The sequence below is a fragment of the Quercus robur genome, chromosome 8, assembly GCF_932294415.1.
Source record: "Quercus robur chromosome 8, dhQueRobu3.1, whole genome shotgun sequence".
In the NCBI taxonomy this organism is placed as follows: Eukaryota; Viridiplantae; Streptophyta; class Magnoliopsida; order Fagales; family Fagaceae; genus Quercus; species Quercus robur.
Genome location: NC_065541.1, coordinates 33479998 through 33497909, shown reverse-complemented (window position 1 = coordinate 33497909; position 17912 = coordinate 33479998). Strand labels below are relative to the sequence as shown.

The 17912-nt window shown below is 34.4% G+C and overlaps 1 protein-coding gene across 2 annotated transcripts; it reads left to right on the top strand.

The window, feature by feature from the left end:
* Window positions 1-4554: 4554 nt before the first annotated feature.
* Window positions 4555-13720, top strand: LOC126695265 (protein argonaute 16). Of its 2 annotated transcripts, none has more exons than XM_050391941.1 (23): window positions 4555-4736; window positions 6594-6831; window positions 6921-7123; window positions 7214-7432; window positions 7824-7960; window positions 8062-8159; window positions 8245-8342; window positions 8433-8601; window positions 8706-8822; window positions 8900-9007; window positions 9137-9199; window positions 9353-9466; window positions 9549-9714; window positions 9798-9910; window positions 10070-10207; window positions 10303-10433; window positions 11060-11125; window positions 11687-11750; window positions 12171-12282; window positions 12367-12440; window positions 12797-12891; window positions 12985-13016; window positions 13103-13720. In XM_050391941.1, the coding sequence occupies exons 2-23, from the start codon at window positions 6607-6609 to the stop codon at window positions 13282-13284; spliced, it is 2724 nt and encodes a 907-aa protein (XP_050247898.1). In that variant the 5' UTR covers window positions 4555-4736; window positions 6594-6606; the 3' UTR covers window positions 13285-13720. The 2 variants fall into 2 exon arrangements, with proteins under 2 accessions (XP_050247898.1, XP_050247901.1); XM_050391944.1 differs by lacking the exon at window positions 4555-4736 and adding an exon at window positions 5743-5822.
* The last annotated feature ends 4192 nt before the right edge of the window (window positions 13721-17912 follow it).

The window sequence follows — 17912 nt, the reverse complement described above, 5'->3', positions numbered from 1 at the left end:
TGGACCGTTGCTACGCAAGCGCAACAGCTATGAATGGGCATTTCTAATCATGACCCTAGAGAGTTGCTTACCCCAAAATCATAAAAGAAAATAAACACTGGATAGATGTCTCCTCTATCTCCTAAAAATAAAATGAATTTGAGTCTAAAATAAATTCTTTTTGGGGTGTCGTTTATTTCTAACTCCAAGAAAGAAATCCAAACTAAAAATGTTATTCAAAATCTAATGAGTAATGTTTGGGTTTAAAAACAAATATTATTTTTTTTTACCTACTAATAACAATTTGTTATCTTGACAATTTTTTTGTGACTATCGACTTATTTTAATAAGACTTCTAAAGACTATTCAATTGAGAAGCCTTCACCACGAAGAAATGAACACAACAATAAAGAGGTTAGAGGGATCTTCCTTGGATTGTTTAAAAATGAACAACCAATGCTGATGTGAGCAAATTTGGAAGAGATAGGCTACTTGCTTTGCTCGGTTCCTATGAATAGGAGACAACAAATCCAATGATAAATTAGCCAACTCTTGCTCAAAGTCACATAAAACTCGAGCGCCATTTTCATATTACAGTAGGCTATTTTTTTACACGATTCATTGTTTTGTTGCAATATCTTATGGAGGTTTCTGCCATAGGGAGGCAAGAAAGAGAGAATATAAAGAATAAATGAGGCAGAAAGTGAGAGGGGGAGAAGGAATCTGATATATGATTGGTAGAGCTAAAAAAAGGGGAGGTGAGGTGTTACATGCACACCCAATTTTTATTTTTTATTTTTTATACAAGGTAAAAATTTTACTTGTAGAATGACTATCATGATAGGGGTGTGCTGTGATAAATATTTTTTTTAAAGAAATTAAAAAAAAATTGGTCCATGTTAGATGATTTAATATTAAAAATGAGTAGTGCTTTGGTACTACAAATTTTACTTCTTTTAAACTACAAATTTTTTTGAGAATAGCATTAAATTACAAACTGATGTGTCACCAATTACAAATATAAAATTCACCAATCACATTTATTATCACATTAGTTTGTAGGTATTATATAGTGAAACGTGTAGTACATTTATTGCTTTCCATTAAAAATATGCCACTTTATTTGATCAGTAGGATCAAAGTTGACAAAATGACATAAATTAATAAATTATATAATGGCAAAGATAACCAAAAAGGCTTTAGATGATAGAAAATATTTCTCTCTAAATTAGTTTGAAAAAAAAAAAAACCATTTAAACTCATCTTATATTTTTTTTATTAGATGTAAATTTTGAAAATATAATCATTGGATGTGGATGGAGAATGTTCCTTCACACTTATTTTCTATTCTTTTTGCTGATCACAGCTGATTTTCCTTAATGAAATTCAAAGTCCTGTTTCTAAAAAAAATAAAATAAAAACTAACAATCTCAGGTAAAATGCCACGATTATTCAATAAACGGGATGTCATAGCAAGGTAACACACTGAACACTGGTAAATGCTCTAAGTTAATTTCCAAAAAAATGGTAATCTCTGACTTAGGCAACAGGGACATTTAGGCTACCAAAACACCAGTGTGCTTCCTATTGTTGTTCTCATTAAAGGTGTTCATTGTTCAAGTCAAAATTGCACCATAATTTGCATCATCAACTACTATGAGATAGTTGTGTCAATAATCTTGCACACACGTCGAATAATTAATTCAGAAATGAAAGATATAGTGATCAAAAAATCCAATTTGAAATGCCAATGATCTTAAATTGGTCACTTAGCTGTCAAAATGCCAAACCTAGCTACCAATATGATCCTACTGGCTACTGGTCACTCAACGCATATTTAAACAAAACTTTTTTTTTTTTTTTGGAGAAAGATATTTAAACAAAAACTGAGTGTCTTAATTTGAAAGATAAAATAAGAATATGAATTAATAGCTCCAAATGTTCGAAATAGAAAATTGTCCTAACTAGATTTTGAGATCTATAGTTAATGATCATAAGTTAGGAATTTTTGTTTGGATACAGATTTAATTTAAGAAGTATTAAAATCTACATAAAAAATGAACTAATGAAGGACATGAGCCTAAGCATCTCCCCTATTGACTAATCGATGCTAGGAGGATGGAGTTGAGAACAGCGTACTCCGTACACATTTTACAAGCATAAGCCCTTCCCCTCCTTAGATAGACAGAAGAATTATTCCAAAACCCTGAGCTATTCAACTAGCTGCTTTATCATGTCAGGTTTTAATATAGTTGTGCATTCACATTAGTCTGTTTACTTTGTTAATCACATAAAATGAATGAATTATTGTCTCAAATTTCAAAACTAAAGTCCAAAGAACAAGAGATATTTCTTCAATTTCGGAATGGAAAATAATAATTGCATTATTATAGTCAGTAAATATTATCTAGCTACCGATGCATGTATGTAAACTCCAGCAAAATGATAGGACCGATATTTTTAACGGTTCACCAGTACTTGTCGCTGCCTTTCCCATACAGTACAAAGTACACACACAATGCAAAGAATTTCCTATCAAAATAATAATAATAATAATAAATGCAAAGAATTCGTTGCCTCATATCTTACTATCTTATCCAAAATTTGCAAATCGCTCCACTTGGTAACACTTTAGTGCTATCTATCTGTCCTCTTCATCTTCTCTCTTTTTTGGAGAGAGAGAAGAAACACCAAGATAATCATCTGATCTTGATGTAGAAACTGCTTAACAAGAATTACGGCATTACCAAAAAATTAATAAAAAAGAAGAAGATGATTTAGAACCGTTTTCTTCTTAGTCCACCTAAACCTTTAGGGTCCCTCTGCACACTCTGTTTTTTACTGTTCATAAGCCTAAAATCACTGTTCATGAACAATGAACAGTGCCAAACGCGCGTTCAGGAAAAAAAAGAAGCTGAAAACGCGCAAAAAAAAAAAAAAAAAAAAGATGAAAACGCGCAAAGAAGCAAAACGTGACCGTGGATCGGTGGATGTGAATCCAAACCCACGCTTAGAGTCTAGACGCATAAATTGACCTAATCATTATTCTTAAAAAATAAAAAAAATATAAAAAAATATTGACCATTATTATATTAAGAAGTATGTATACAAGACAAGTACAACTTTACAAGTAGGAACAAAGTGACATACTATACTACCCTGAAATCAACCAATTGTGTAAAGGGTGTAGTGGTGGTGCTCCTTATTTGGTACAATTTTCTTGGCTTGATTCTTGAGGCCTGAGGCTATCCCCACCACACCTACTGACGATTCTGTGTCGACCCTGTTCCTCATTTTGTCCACAATTCTATGCCACGCCAATTGTCCTTAATAATTCTTTGGTACACCACATCGTGCCTTAAAAAAGTGCGTCATTGCCAAATGTATGATGCCATACGGCCCTTACCATAGTAGTATACTAATAGTTTTTTTTTTTTTTGCTGAGTAGTAGTATACTAATAGTTAAGATCAAGAGTAGTATACTAAACCCCTCAAAAAAAAAAAAAAAAAAAGCAGAAAGTAGCATATACTATTACTAATAGTCTTTTTTTTTTTTTAATAATTATTTATTTGATATAATAGAATACTACCAAGACTCAAATTACTAAAACAAAATTACTACTGGGGTAGGTACTCAGCAAAGAAAACAATATTGCTACTAGAGAGATGCATGGGATCTACAGTACAGTGAGGGTCACCATAGAGGGGAAAAAAAAATTCACAAATCCAGATCATCACTCTCATGACTCATCACATAAACTTTGATGGCTTGGCTGTTAGTTAACCAACCAAAATCAGTACACAGCCGATATTTCAGCAGCGAGCGGAGCCAGACGGTTGAAACTTGAAAGCAACAAACTATGGACTCACTGAGCTATTTTTTTTTTTTTTTTTTAATTTTATGACCAAAATAGCCCTATATTAATTTCATAATGACATTGACTTCTAAGCCCCCCCTAATCCTGAAACCGGCTAGGATCGCGACCGGTGTTTACTTCTTCAGCCCATTTATTTTTTGGACAAAAGTGATAGACTTCTTCAGCCCATTAAACCCTCGTTAAACCCTTTCGAATTCACACTCTTCAGGCGCTGAGCTTGCACGTGCATTTCACGCTCAAAGAGTTGGAAACCTTTTGGGATTCTGTAGAGCTAGAATATCCTGCATCGCGGAGCATTATCACACTGCACCACTACTACTACTACAATCGCTCCCACTCCCACATAACACCTATAATTAATGTTAAGATCTGGACCGTTGATGAATCACCCATTCCGATCAATATCATTGATTTGTAAATAAAATTAAAATTTCTAAGCCCTCCCTCTTCCCGATAAAATGAATTATTTTGATGGGTCCCACCTGGTGATTTCAATTTTCAATTTCCAACTTCAGAAAAAGAAAAGGTACTGCCACTACTAGTCCACATGATGGTGCTGATCAAAGAAATAAACGGTGGTGATTGAGTGAAAACCGAGCGAGCACATCTTGACGAAAAAATATTATAGCATTGGGGATGATTTTGTTTTGTTTTGTTTTATAGTGAAATTCAAATTTATAAATAGCAAGAAAAGTGGTAGTCATTATAATATTTCCAAAACAAGTGGCTCTTTCCCTCCAGAGCCTCCCACATTGAGTCTCCATAGGAGGCTATAGCATAGTGGCGCTCTGGTTTTCGTTTCTTTCCATAAATCGCTTCAATTCTCTCCCGCAAAAACCCTAGAACTCTGATTCTGCGTTTCCGAATACCTCTTTCACGGTACGATTCTTCGCTTTATGGTGTTTGTTTTGTACTCGGCGACTTACAAGTCGGCTTAATACTTGTATTTTCTTCGGAGCATTTGACTTGCTTCTATGGTGTTTGTTTTGGCCTTGAATCTGCTTCAATGAGTGTTATACGGTGATTTTTGTTTCTGATATTTCTCTGTTTTTTGCTGCATTTGTCTTTGTTGCTCTGCATTGTTGCTTTCATTTTTTATATGTAACGTGATTGTTCTATAATACTGATTACTTGAATCTTGTGTTTTTGGTTTTGGTTTTTTTTTTTGGGTGCTCCCTACTACTTTTTGGGATAAATTGTAATTTGTTTCGTTGTATTTCTAATTTTAGAGGTCTCCAATATGGCTCATTTTCTGTCCTACTGCTGCTATTCATATCTCTCTCTAGACCTTTACAAAAATTTTCAAGTGTTGTATAGTTTTATCTTTTCTTTTTTGAAATTCAAGTTATGGGTAAGACTTTGAAATTTATGAATATCTCTTTCGATTTGAAAATTACGGCTCTTCTTTTGTTTTAAAGCCGTTTAAGGGAGACTTAAATCACGAGTGGATTTTTTGTGTGTACTTTAGTGCATTGTTATTCTAAGACAAATTTATTATGATAATCTACACCTTATTCTCATGATCCAACTTATTAATTATCTTAAAAAAAAAAAATAATAATGTAGCATATTTCTTAGGTAGTCTGTTTGTTTTCTCTGTAGTACTGGAAAAATGTTTTTCTTGTTTCTATTGTTGTTTTTCAGGTGGTTGGCCAAAACTAATATTCTGTTATTTGTTCTTTGTTCTTTTTTTTTTTTTTTTTTTCCTCCATATTTTGAATGCAGCGTATGTTTTATATATTATTTATTTATTATTACAAATTGTATTAAATAAACCTGTTGACTCTGCGTAAAGCATTTGACATATAAAAAAAAAAAAAAATCTTAAACCCCTTTAGTTGCTCTCTCTCTCTCTCTCTCTCTCCCTCTCTCTTTTTTGTTTTTGTTTTTGTTTTAAATGAATATTGTCTAATGTTGATTCATGTCTGTGGATTTAGCTCACTAGCCTCTTCTTAAATCTATTTGGTACTTTATTCATAGTTTCATACATTGTACTAGATATAAGCTTATGTGATAATCTCATAATTTTTATGCTTGAGAATTAAACTATGGTGTTTGAAAATAAAAATGATAGCCCTCCACATTAAGAACTTATTAATGTTGAAAAAGAAAAGAAAAAAATCTATAGAAATTGTTTCATGTGTATGTGGGTTTTTGATTTTACAATGCCATCAGATAAAGGATGATATGCTTGATTGTTGTGCTGTTTGTTATGGTCAACCGGCCTTGGAAAAAGGAAAAGATATGGTTAATACTAAGAAGTGTGAATAAATCTGTGGAAATTTGTTATACTTAAAACTTATGCCTTTTCATTTCTTCTTTATCATGGTCTTTGTTCAACTAATTATTGTATTAGGCTGATTGTTTGAAAGAACAGGGAATTTTCTGGTTATTGATGTTTTGTGTATTTGCTTGATTTTTCTTCAATGGTTTATTTGACTTTAATTGATGTGTGAACTTCTTAGACTGCTTTATTCTAGTGCTGTGATTTGGATTTTGTAAGTACTTTCATTGTTCACGGGAGCCAAAATCGGATTTGGCACAAGCCAGAAAAGTACTTCAAAAATCCTAGCCAAAATAACACATAATTTAGCATAAAATAGCTTTCTTAATGATTCTTCTTTAGGTGCTATTTCCTTGTTTTGCTTTTGTGCTGGAGGCAGCTTTTGGCGTCTACAATTAAGGGAATTTTGACCATTTACTCAAATTCTTGTTATTGGCGTAACATATTTGCAGGACCCTAGCCTAGATGGAGAAATCAGGTGGTTCTAAGGAAGCTGGTGGGCCACCACCACCTTTGCCCCCGCCGCCTCCAGCCATACCTCCCAATGTTAAGCCAGAACGAGTGACCACTACTAAGTATACTATTACCAGCAGGCGTGGAGTTGGGACTACTGGTCGGCCCATACAGTTGCTCTCTAACCACTTTAAAGTTCATGTTGATAATCCAGATGCAGTGTTTTACCAGTATAGTGTATGTTTGTCTTGTTTTTCTTTTCAGTTTACTTGAAAGGATAGCTTATTACATTTCAGTGTTAAATTTTATATGCCATACTTTTGTAGGTATCTATTACTGGGGAAGAAAAGAGAGTTGTTGAAGGCAGAGGCATTGGGAGAAAAGTAATTGATAGGGTTTACCAAACCTATGCTTCTGAACTTGCTGGTAAAAGGTTTGGTTATGACGGGGAGAAAAGTCTGTACACTGTTGGTCCTCTGCCACAGAACAAGTTTGAGTTCCAAGTGGTGCTTGATGAGGTTGCAAAACGGTATATATCTTTGCCATTGTTTCATCCAATATTTGGAATTGGAATTATTTTGTTACAAAACTTACATTGCTGTTCCTTGATATGTGGTAGCGATATTGGGAGTCCTGGTGGCAGTGGGAGCCCCAGTGGGCCAAGTAAGCGGTCTAAACGGACGTTTCAGTCTAAGACTTTCAACGTAGACATTAGTTATTCTGCAAAAATACCATTGAAGTCAGTTGCTCTTGCTCTCAGAGGAGCTGATGTTGATGTTAATGCTCAGGATGCCTTGAGAGTCCTTGATATTGTACTGAGGCAGCAAGCTGCTAACAGGTACCTCTGTCTTTTTATTTGTGGTATATATTTTCATTTTACGTTGTTTTGAAGCATATTCTTATGCTATTCTGTTAATTGTCTCTGCCAATAGCCTTTGGGGGCTCTAAAAATGACTATTGTTATTACTATTTTTCCCTTTTCACTTGATTGTTATGTTGTTTGTTATGGTCACAACTGGCCTTGGAAAAAGGAAGAGATACGGTTAATATTAAGAGAAGTAGTGAATAAAAACTTTTGAAATGTGTTATACTGAAAACTTGTTTCTTTTCATTTCCTCATTATCTCTGTCTTTGTTCGGCTAATTATTGTATGGTTGATTGTTTGAAAGAACAGGGAATTTTTATAACTGTGATTGATTTTTTGAACTTTTTCTGTTGAATGTGTACAGGGGCTGTCTTTTGGTGAGGCAGTCCTTCTTTCATGACGACACACGGAACTTCACAAGTGTTGGAGGAGGTGTTACTGGTGTTCGGGGCTTCCATTCCAGCTTCCGTCCAACACAGGGTGGCTTGTCTCTTAATATGGGTATAACTTTTTTTTTTCTTCTTGGTTATTGTAAGCTTCAAGTTCATATTATTTAGATATCTTGAGTTGGTTAACATTTCTTCCTTTATTTCAATCTGCAGATGTGTCTACGACAATGATCCTAACACCTGGACCTCTGATTGATTTTCTATTAGCTAACCAGAATGTACGGGAAGCTCGCTATATTGACTGGGTAAAGGTAAGGATCAGCTAATTGTTGTGAAAAAGATTCTGGCTTTAGTGTTGGCTTTAATCCAAAATTTCAATCTTTTGTTCATGTACAGGCTAAGAGAATGCTGAAAAATGTTAGGATAAAGACATTGCACCGAAACATGGAATTCAAAATAATTGGCCTGAGTGAGAAACCATGCAATCAGCAATAGTATGTGCTTTGTAATGAAAATATTTCCCCAATCTAATGTCCTTATTCTTTTAATCTGAAATGCTTACTCTTGTCTTGCTTTTCTCCAAGCTTTTCTATGAGAGTGAAAAATGGGGACGGTGCAAGTGAAGGGCAGACTGTGGATATCACTGTCTATGATTATTTCGCTAGACACTGTGGTATAGAACTTAAATATTCTGCATACCTGCCATGTGTTGATGTCGGCAAGCCAAAAAGGCCCAACTATCTGCCACTGGAGGTCTGCAAGTATTTTGCATGATATACGTATACACACTATTGGTGTTATCTTTATGTTAGTTCAACTCTCTAAGATCTTTTTTCTTTTTTATTTGGTTGTTTTAGCTCTGTACACTAATTTCCCTTCAACGCTATACGAAAGCATTATCTTCGACGCAGAGGGCATCATTAGTTGAAAAATCAAGGCAGAAGCCTCAGGAGAGAATTAGAACTCTGACTGATGTAAGTTTGCTTTAAGACCTGAAAGCCTATTTTGATTGTTTTGGATGATACAATGCATGTGTTCACTTATCTTGCAGGCTATGACAAACTACAAATATGACGATGATCCTGTGCTTGCTGAGTGTGGTATTTCTATAGAGAAACAATTGACTCAGGTTGAGGGTCGCATCCTTGAGACTCCAAAGGTATAAATTTCTTGGTGTGTGTGAGAGAGAGAGACAGACAGAGAGAGATAGGAGACAATGCAAAGGAGTGTCTTTTCTTCACTTAGCTATCAGTATCCTCTCTGATGGACTTGTCTTTGTGATTCACAGTTGAAGGTTGGTAACAGCGATGACTGCATCCCTCGTAATGGGCGATGGAATTTCAATAACAAGGTATTGCTTTGATGTCCATGGCATTTGAAATTGAAAATTATTAAATTGCATTGTCTAAGAGAAAGAGCCTATTTTATCCTTCGCTGTGCATAATTTTAAATTTGATTTGCTAATTTAGTACTTGATGATACTCTTTTTCTCCTGGCTGTGCAGAAACTTTTGGACCCTACTCAAATTGACCGCTGGGTAGTTGTCAATTTCTCTGCACGCTGTGATACTAGTCATATTTCACGGGAGCTTATCAACTGCGGAAGGAATAAGGGCATTGTAGGCTACACCACATGATTGTTTTTTACTGCGTATGTTTATCAACCTTACTCTTATTTAATCATCTCTTTAATCAACGCAGATTATTCAACGACCATATACACTAATTGAGGAAGATTCACAATTTAGAAGGGCCAGCCCTGTTGTCAGAGTTGAAAAGATGTTTGAACAGATACAAGCAAAGCTTCCTGGCGCACCTGAATTCATCCTTTGTGTATTGCCAGAGAGGAAAAACTCTGAACTTTATGGTATTACTTTGATCTCTGCCCCCATTTCCTTTGAGGATCCCCTTCCTTTAATCTTACAATCAATCTATTTTGTTTACATTAAGGGCCTTGGAAGAAGAGAAGTCTGAGCGACTTTGGTATAGTCACACAATGTATTTCCCCTGCTAAGGTTAACGACCAGTACCTTACTAATCTGCTTCTTAAGATCAATTCTAAGGTAAACATGGAAACTGTAATATTATACATCATTGATTCCTTGTGTTTTTTATTTGCGTAGCTTGGCGGAATAAATTTTTTGTATGCAATAGAGCACTCCTCATGTATTATTCTAATAAATGTATTCCTTGTGTGTGTGTGTGTTTTTTTTTAATCATAGCTTGGAGGAATAAATTCTTTGTTGGCAATAGAGCACTCCTCACGTGTTCCTCTGATAAATGATACTCCTACATTGATTTTGGGGATGGATGTCTCGCATGGGTCTCCTGGGCGATCAGATGTCCCATCTGTTGCTGCGGTAATTTTTCGTATATTTTTCTTATAAGATATTAACTTGTCTGTTAGGTTACTGCTTATCATGTTTTTTCTGTTTCACTTTGTTGGAACTTTAAGGTTGTTGGCTCTCGAAGTTGGCCGCTGATTTCAAGGTATAGAGCATCTGTAAGAACACAGTCACCTAAAGTGGAGATGATTGATGCTTTATACAAGCCTTTAGAGGACGGTAGTGATGATGGTATCATCAGGTATGTCAAGTTATTGCTTAATTTATCTCCAGATGGTATCATCAGGTAGTGATGATGGATGCTTGTAATTTATGTATTTGATTATTTTGGTCCCCTGTTGTATACTTCTTGTATACTTGGGTGACTCATTATTAAATATTTGAATAAAATTTCCTTTACTTATAAAAAAAAAGTTATTGCTTAATTTATGTTCAAAGTGTTTTATTAAAAAAATTGTTAATATTGAGATCAAGATCAAAAAAATTATATTTTTATGCTTATTACTCATCTTAATTTCCTACACCAATAGTTTTATTTTATATATTCTTAGATAAATAAACATTGATGCCCATTTGGTAAATTAGTGTTGCCATCATACTGTGGTCATGCCTAAATGATGTTATATTTCTATTTTACTTTCAGATTACTTGCTGTCCACCAAATATTAGATGCCTGCTTTATTGCATTGCATTTGATTTGCTTTGAATCTTCTACATGATCATTTCTCTCTTTTGAAGTTTTTAAGTCCTTATTTGTAAATCTCATGTGTATTCAGAAAAAGATTGACAAAGACATTTGATCTTTTTTTTTTTGGATATGTTAATTCCATTGTACTGCTTAAAACAGAAATGTTCCTTGCATTGCAGGGAACTGCTTGTGGACTTCTTTAAAACAAGCAAGGGGCGGAAACCAACTCAGATTATTGTGTTCAGGTATTACAGATTGCTAGTGATTTGGTTTGTTTATCCCTTGGAAACATTTCCAATGTTTAATATTGAATTATTATCGACTAATTGTCATATTACAGAATCACATTTAAAATATCAGATATATTGAACATTTGAAGTGTTTAAAGTCAGGTTTAAATCTATCAGAATATTTTCCTGGAATTTTTTTTTCCTACATCTGATTTGTTTTGTTGAGCCTCATCTATTTATTCTACAGTTTTTTATTTTTTTTGGGGGGGGGGGTGTTGATGGTGCAGATTTTGGGAACACTGTTTTATTTATGCCTCATTCATTTTAGTTTCAGAATGAAATAGAGGAGCAACTGTGATTTATGTTTGCTTTTAATGTTAGGATGCATACCTATCCAAAAAAAAAATGTTAGGATGCATAAGTTCAATAGTGAAGATGTAAATTTCCTGTGGCTTAGCTTTGTACCCAATGCATGACACGTTTAAATTGCTTTCGGTGCTGTTATTTACTTCTTCCTTTCTTGATATATCTTGTTGCTGAAGACATCTTTTTTTTTTTTTTTTTTTCTTCTTTTAGGGATGGAGTGAGTGAATCACAATTTAACCAGGTTTTGAACATTGAGCTGGATCAAATCATAAAGGTTCTTTGACAACTATGAGCTATTCTTTTCTTTTACATGAATTTTCATATTTAATATTTCCTAGTGCAAATAGATGTGCTCCTTGTGGATTCTTATATTAAGATGATTAGTTCAATATTTTTGCACCATATTGTCACGCAGATTGTTACCATGTTATAACATAAATTGTTAGGGGGGCTTATGATGGATAACAATTACCTTAGAAGGACTAATTGATTGTCTGGAGTTTGAATCTCCAAAAGCTTATCATAAATTAATCATTTTGAAGTTCTGAAGAACTTTAATGGTTTGTGCCTCAATTCCCGCATGCGCTCATGAAGGGATTACGGATATTAGGTTGTCTTAGTTTCCTACTGATTATGGTATATGAGTTTCGTTCTTGATCTTCAACATTAGCATAGTTTTCTTCTTTAATAACAGGCATACCAGCATCTTGGGGAGGAAAACATTCCCAAGTTCACAGTGATCGTGGCTCAGAAGAATCATCATACAAAGCTATTTCAAGCTAGTTCCCCTGATAATGTTCCACCTGGTCTGTTAATTTCTATATTTTTTTATGTACTTATGATCTTCTTACCTCTAGCTGCCTTGACAGTCTCTCTCGATTTCTCTCCAGGGACTGTTGTGGACACAAAAATTGTGCACCCAAGGAATTATGATTTCTACATGTGTGCTCAAGCAGGGATGATTGTAAGTTGTTTTTTGCTTTGATAAGAGCAATTAGTATGTGTCAGCAACTTTCTTCTATTTGAGGGAATCATTAAACACAGAATGCAGCAGATCATAAAAAAAATTTTAGTGTCTTACCTCAACCTTTTATCGTTTTTTTTTTTTTTTTGGTCTATGATAAATGTTTGGTGTCCCATGTTGAGATCTTTTAAAGAAATTGATATTTGATGGGACACATAGGCATGATAGTGGAAAGTATAGTTTTAATGCTAATTGTTAAAAGGTTTACATGATCTGTTTTTTCTCCTTCCTACATGAGTCACATATTCTCATTCAAGCATCCATCCATTCTCTCCATATTTTTTTGTCAATAACAGGGAACTTCTAGGCCAGCACACTATCATGTCTTGGTTGATGAGATTGGTTTCTCACCTGATCAATTGCAAAATCTGATCCATTCACTATCATATGTGTAAGCTTTCAAGTTTCAAGCTCCAATTGCTTTTAATATGAGTCAATTTCAATAACCTATCAATAGTAGTTGAACACACTTTACTTATTTCAGGTACCAAAGGAGTACAACTGCAATTTCAATTGGTAATTTCATCAATTTATGCTTTTCAATTGGTTTAGTGGCTGCTTTTCTTTTATTTCTCCATCTCACTGTCATTTTCGTTTTTCAGTGGCACCAATATGTTATGCCCACCTTGCTGCACAACAGATGGGTCAGTTCATTAAGTTTGAAGACATTCCAGAAGCCTCCTCCTCTCCAAGAAGTGGAAGTGTCACTAATGTAGGGGGTGTGCCTGTCCAAGAGCTCCCTAGGTTGCATGAGAATGTCCAGGGTTCCATGTTCTTCTGTTGAGTCTGTGCTAAGTTGCTAACAGCATTTTGTAGATACTGCTAATCTCATATGGTTTTTGTTACTGTACATACTTGGGCGGCATAGGGGTATACGCATAGACAGGCAACCCTAATTCAGGTGGAGTGCAGAGATGATAGGTAATTGAGCTCAGAAGCAAACCTTTTGTTTAAGTTAATGGATATGTTTAGATGTTTTCTACATCGTTTAGATGTTTTTTTTCTACATTGTAATGGTACTAGACTACTAGTGCTTGCCAAGACATTTGTGTTTTCACCTAGACCCTAGGCTTATTTTGTTTCACTATTCCGTCTGGGATTAGATGTCTGAACCCTGGAAATGCTTAGCCACTACGCTTTTGGAAATCTGTAATTATCTGGTTCTCGTGATCTTCATTACTCTAACTTTCCAAACTCAATATCACTGGTATATTCTCTCTTGTTCTCACTTAAGGGGTGTTTTGGTTTGCCGTGATGTACCCTTGATGTGATGCACATTACCTTAATGTCACATTAGGTGTTTGGTTCATTTAATTTTTTCTAATATTATTGTAATCTAAGATTACAAAATATAACACATCACTTTAATCACATCACCTTCTTAAATGGAGGCGATCTTACATTACTTATGGCAAATACCTTAATGTGACATTAAAGTAATGTGCATCACATCATGTGCACGGCGAGCCAAACTCCTTCGAATATCTTATACCATGCTTTTGAAGTATAGTTCTTGTGGCTCTTTGTGGTTACTGTTATAGCTATGGTGTTGACTATAGACTAGGTGAAAATTGATAGGGGTAAATATTATTATTTTTTTAATATTATGTTGTGTCAATAAGCTATAATATGTAGGACCCCATAATATTAAAGTGTCATTTCATATTGGATTATCCCCACAAGAGATTTGGTCGAGTGTGCATGAATTGGTTTGGATTGGCTTTGGCGTATTTTTCAATCAAAGCCATCTTTTTTGGCAGAGAAATCTCCAACATTATCCAACTTGTGGGATTGGGTCAGGTTTTGAGTTGGTGCCCCCCCCCCCCCAACGCACCCCAAAAAAAAAAAAAATCATAATTTGAATGCACATATGGCCAAATTGGTCATTCATAGTTGGATTGAACTTGTTAAAGCATCATATGTGGAAACCCATTAAATATGGTAATTTTTCCCTTCTTTTTGACCTATGTTAATAGTTATTGTTCCTACTATATGTGGCCTAAACTTGTAAGTTCTAAACAACATTAAGAGTGTGTTTGTTTGGAGTGATTTTAGGAGGATGAAAAATTTATGAGAGAAAAGTGGAGAGAGCATTTTAAGTAGTTGTTTGGTTGAGAGGGGGGAGAAAAAATAAGTGATGAGACCCAGGTACTTTCTCCTTGGACCTAACAAAAATTTTTTTTTCTTAAAATGAGGAGAAAACTAGAGGGGAGAAAGTCTCAATTTGAGCTGACCAAAATGCCCATGGGCACATGCACATGCACATTGTTCTTGACAATTTGCTTCTTCCTTTTTTATTTTATTTTTTTTGGGCTTGTTCTTACTTCTTGCCATTTGTTTTGTTTTGTTTTTTTTTTTTTCTTCTTCTGGGTGTGTTCTTACTTTTTGCCATTTTTTTCCTTCTTTTTTTTAGTTGTGTTGCCATTCCCCCCCCACCCAACCCCCTTGGCTTTTCTTGTAGTTCTCAGTTTTCAATACTTTTTTTTTTTTTTTGGTGCTCATCTTCTTTTGGCTTGTGCTATTTAAAAAAAAAAAGAAAAAAAAAGAGAGGTGCCCATAGACAATTTTTCTAATAAAAAATGTGTTACTTTTTTGTTTTATTTAATATTTAATAGGAACATAATTATAAATTTATACCAACTTTATTTTCCATCATTTTTTTTTCTCAACTAAATAAATAAGTTTTTTATCTCTCAACTTTTCCATCATCTCAACCAAACACAAATGAGAGAAAACTAAATCTCTTCTATTCTCCCACTTTTCTATCCTCTCATTGTTTTCACTCCTCCAATCAAAATAGTTTATTTGGGAACAACTTATTTTGCTGAAATTAAAAACTTTTTGTTGAAATTATTGTAAATAAAGGTAAAAGTTAGCTGAAATAGTACAATAAGACCCATGAATAGTACCAAAAAAATACAATATAACTTATAAACAATAGCAAAAATAAGCTAAATAGTAAAAAAAAAAAAAAAAAAAACCTTCACCCATACAAGTTTATCCCAATCGCAACCTAAGTTGAGTGCAAAAAAATCTAGCGTGAAGGAGACATTAAGATCTTGTTGGTATTGTCTAACTACTGCTGCTACACTTAACCTCTGGGTCCAATAATTGAGCTTTTAATTTACTTTACCAACATCCAACTGCCCTGTTTAGGATGGATGAGGATCTGGAAAGAATGTGGCACGAATTCTCTCTCACAGAGGAAGAATAATTTTATTTTAAAAAAAAAATTACATTGAAGATTATTGAACTTTGGCTATGTACGTGGAAAGCTCGTCCATGGACCATGGCAAGAGGGAGTGATAGACCGAGTAACAGGGGCTTTACTACTGTTAGGGTATATTTTTTTACACCTATTTTGGTTTAAATACCACCTATTTATTTTCAAACATCACCAACAAATTATTGGGTTTCTCAAAATATTTTTGCCTATTATTATGCTATTAGCCCACAACTATTCTTCCTTCCACCACAAAATTGGGCTACAGATATACAATGTTATAAGACCCAATATTTTTGTAAAGCCTATAATTTAGACTCATCCACAAATTATTTATTTTATTGAGCAAGTTAAAATCTCATTCTTTTTGAAGCCCAAGAATGTTTATGCTTAGCAATATTTGAAAAGTCCATGATTCAAATTCATGGCAAAACAATTTTATCAATGAAATTCAAATCCATAATCAAAGTCCATGATTCAATCTCATGGCAAATTATCAAAAAGCCAAATTCTCATTGGTAACATTAAAAACTCAATTCTCACTAGCAATATCAAAAAACCTAATTCTCATTAGTAACATTAAAAGCCAGCCCAATTGTCACTGGCAATATAAAAAAAAAAAAAAAAAAAAAAACTCAATGCCCAAAAATCCATAACAAATATCTACCAAAGCCCATAATATCCACTAACAATAAGAGTCCATGAGGGATAAAAAAACCCATGGTAATGTGTGTCCATTTCGGCCCCCACACTTAAAACTTAGTCAACCCAAAAAGAAAAAGAAAAAACTTTTTCAAAGTTTTCAGGTATCTTTCAAACTCCAAATTTTCAATTCCATATTCTCAATGCCCAAATTTAAACTCAAATCTTCAGTTTTCAAAAAAATTCAAACCTCAGGTTTTATGATCAAAATTTCAAACTTTAATTTTCAAAATTCTAAATCTCAAAATTTCAGATTTCAAGTTCCAAATTTCAAATCAAAATCTTCAAGGTTTCAAAATCTCAAAATTTTAAATGTCAATTGCAAAACTTCCAAATTCCAAGAAAATCAAATGTTTCTCAAAAATAGAATCTTTTGTCAATTAAACTTTTCTTGATAAAAATTCAAATCAAGAAGGGACAAATGAAAATCATAAATCTTGAAAACAATGGGATCAAAAAGCACTCACAATTTAAAAGTCTAGCTACAAATTTTGACTTTTTGCAGGAAACAATTCTAGATCAAAGTAGAGAAGTCCTTTGATCAACATTTCAACAATTCAGATTGAGATAGAGAAGTCCTTTGATTAACATTTCAACAATTCAGATCGAGATAGAGAAGTCCTTTGATTAACATTTCAAAAATTCAGATCGAGATAGAGAAGTCCTTTGATCGACATTTCAACAACTCCAGATCAAAGTAGAGAAGACCTTTGATTAACATTTCAGCAAGTCTAGATCGAAGTAGAGAAGTCCCTTGATCAATATTCTAGCAATTTCAGATTGAAGTAGAGAAGACCTTTGATCAACATTTCAACAACTCCAGATCTAAGTAGAGAAGACCCTTAATCGACATTTCAACATCTCTAGTTTCAAGGTAGAGAAGCCCTTTGATTGCCTTTTGTCAAGATCGAGGTAGAGAAGCCTTTGGGTCGCAGACAGCTCTAGTTTCAAGGTAGAGTAGCTCTTTGGTTACCTTTTGTCAAGATTGAGGTAGAGAAGCCCTTAGGTCGCAGATAGTTCCAGTTTCAAGGTAGAGAAGCCCTTTGGTTGCCTTTCGTTAAGATCGAGGTAAAGAAGCCCTTGGGTCACAAATAGCTCCAGTTTCAAGATAGAGAAGCCCTTCGGTTGCCTTTTGTTAAGATCGAGGTAGAGAAGCCCTTCGGTTGCCTTTTGTTAAGATCGAGGTAGAGAAGCCCTTGGGTCGCAGATAGCTCCAATTTCAAGGTAGAGAAGCCCTTTGGTTGCCTTTCGTCCAAATCGAGGTAGAAAAGCCCTTTGATTGCCTTTTGTCAATATCGAGGTAGAGAAGCCCTTAGGTCGCAAACAGCTCCAGTTTCAAGGTAGAGAAGCCCTTTGGTTGCCTTTTGTTGAGATCGAGGTAGAGAAGCTCTTCGGTCGCAGACAGTTCCAGTTTCAAGATCAGGATTGAAAAGTCTCTTGGTCACCCCAAATGCCAAGAATCATTTCCAAAGTCATCAATTACCAGC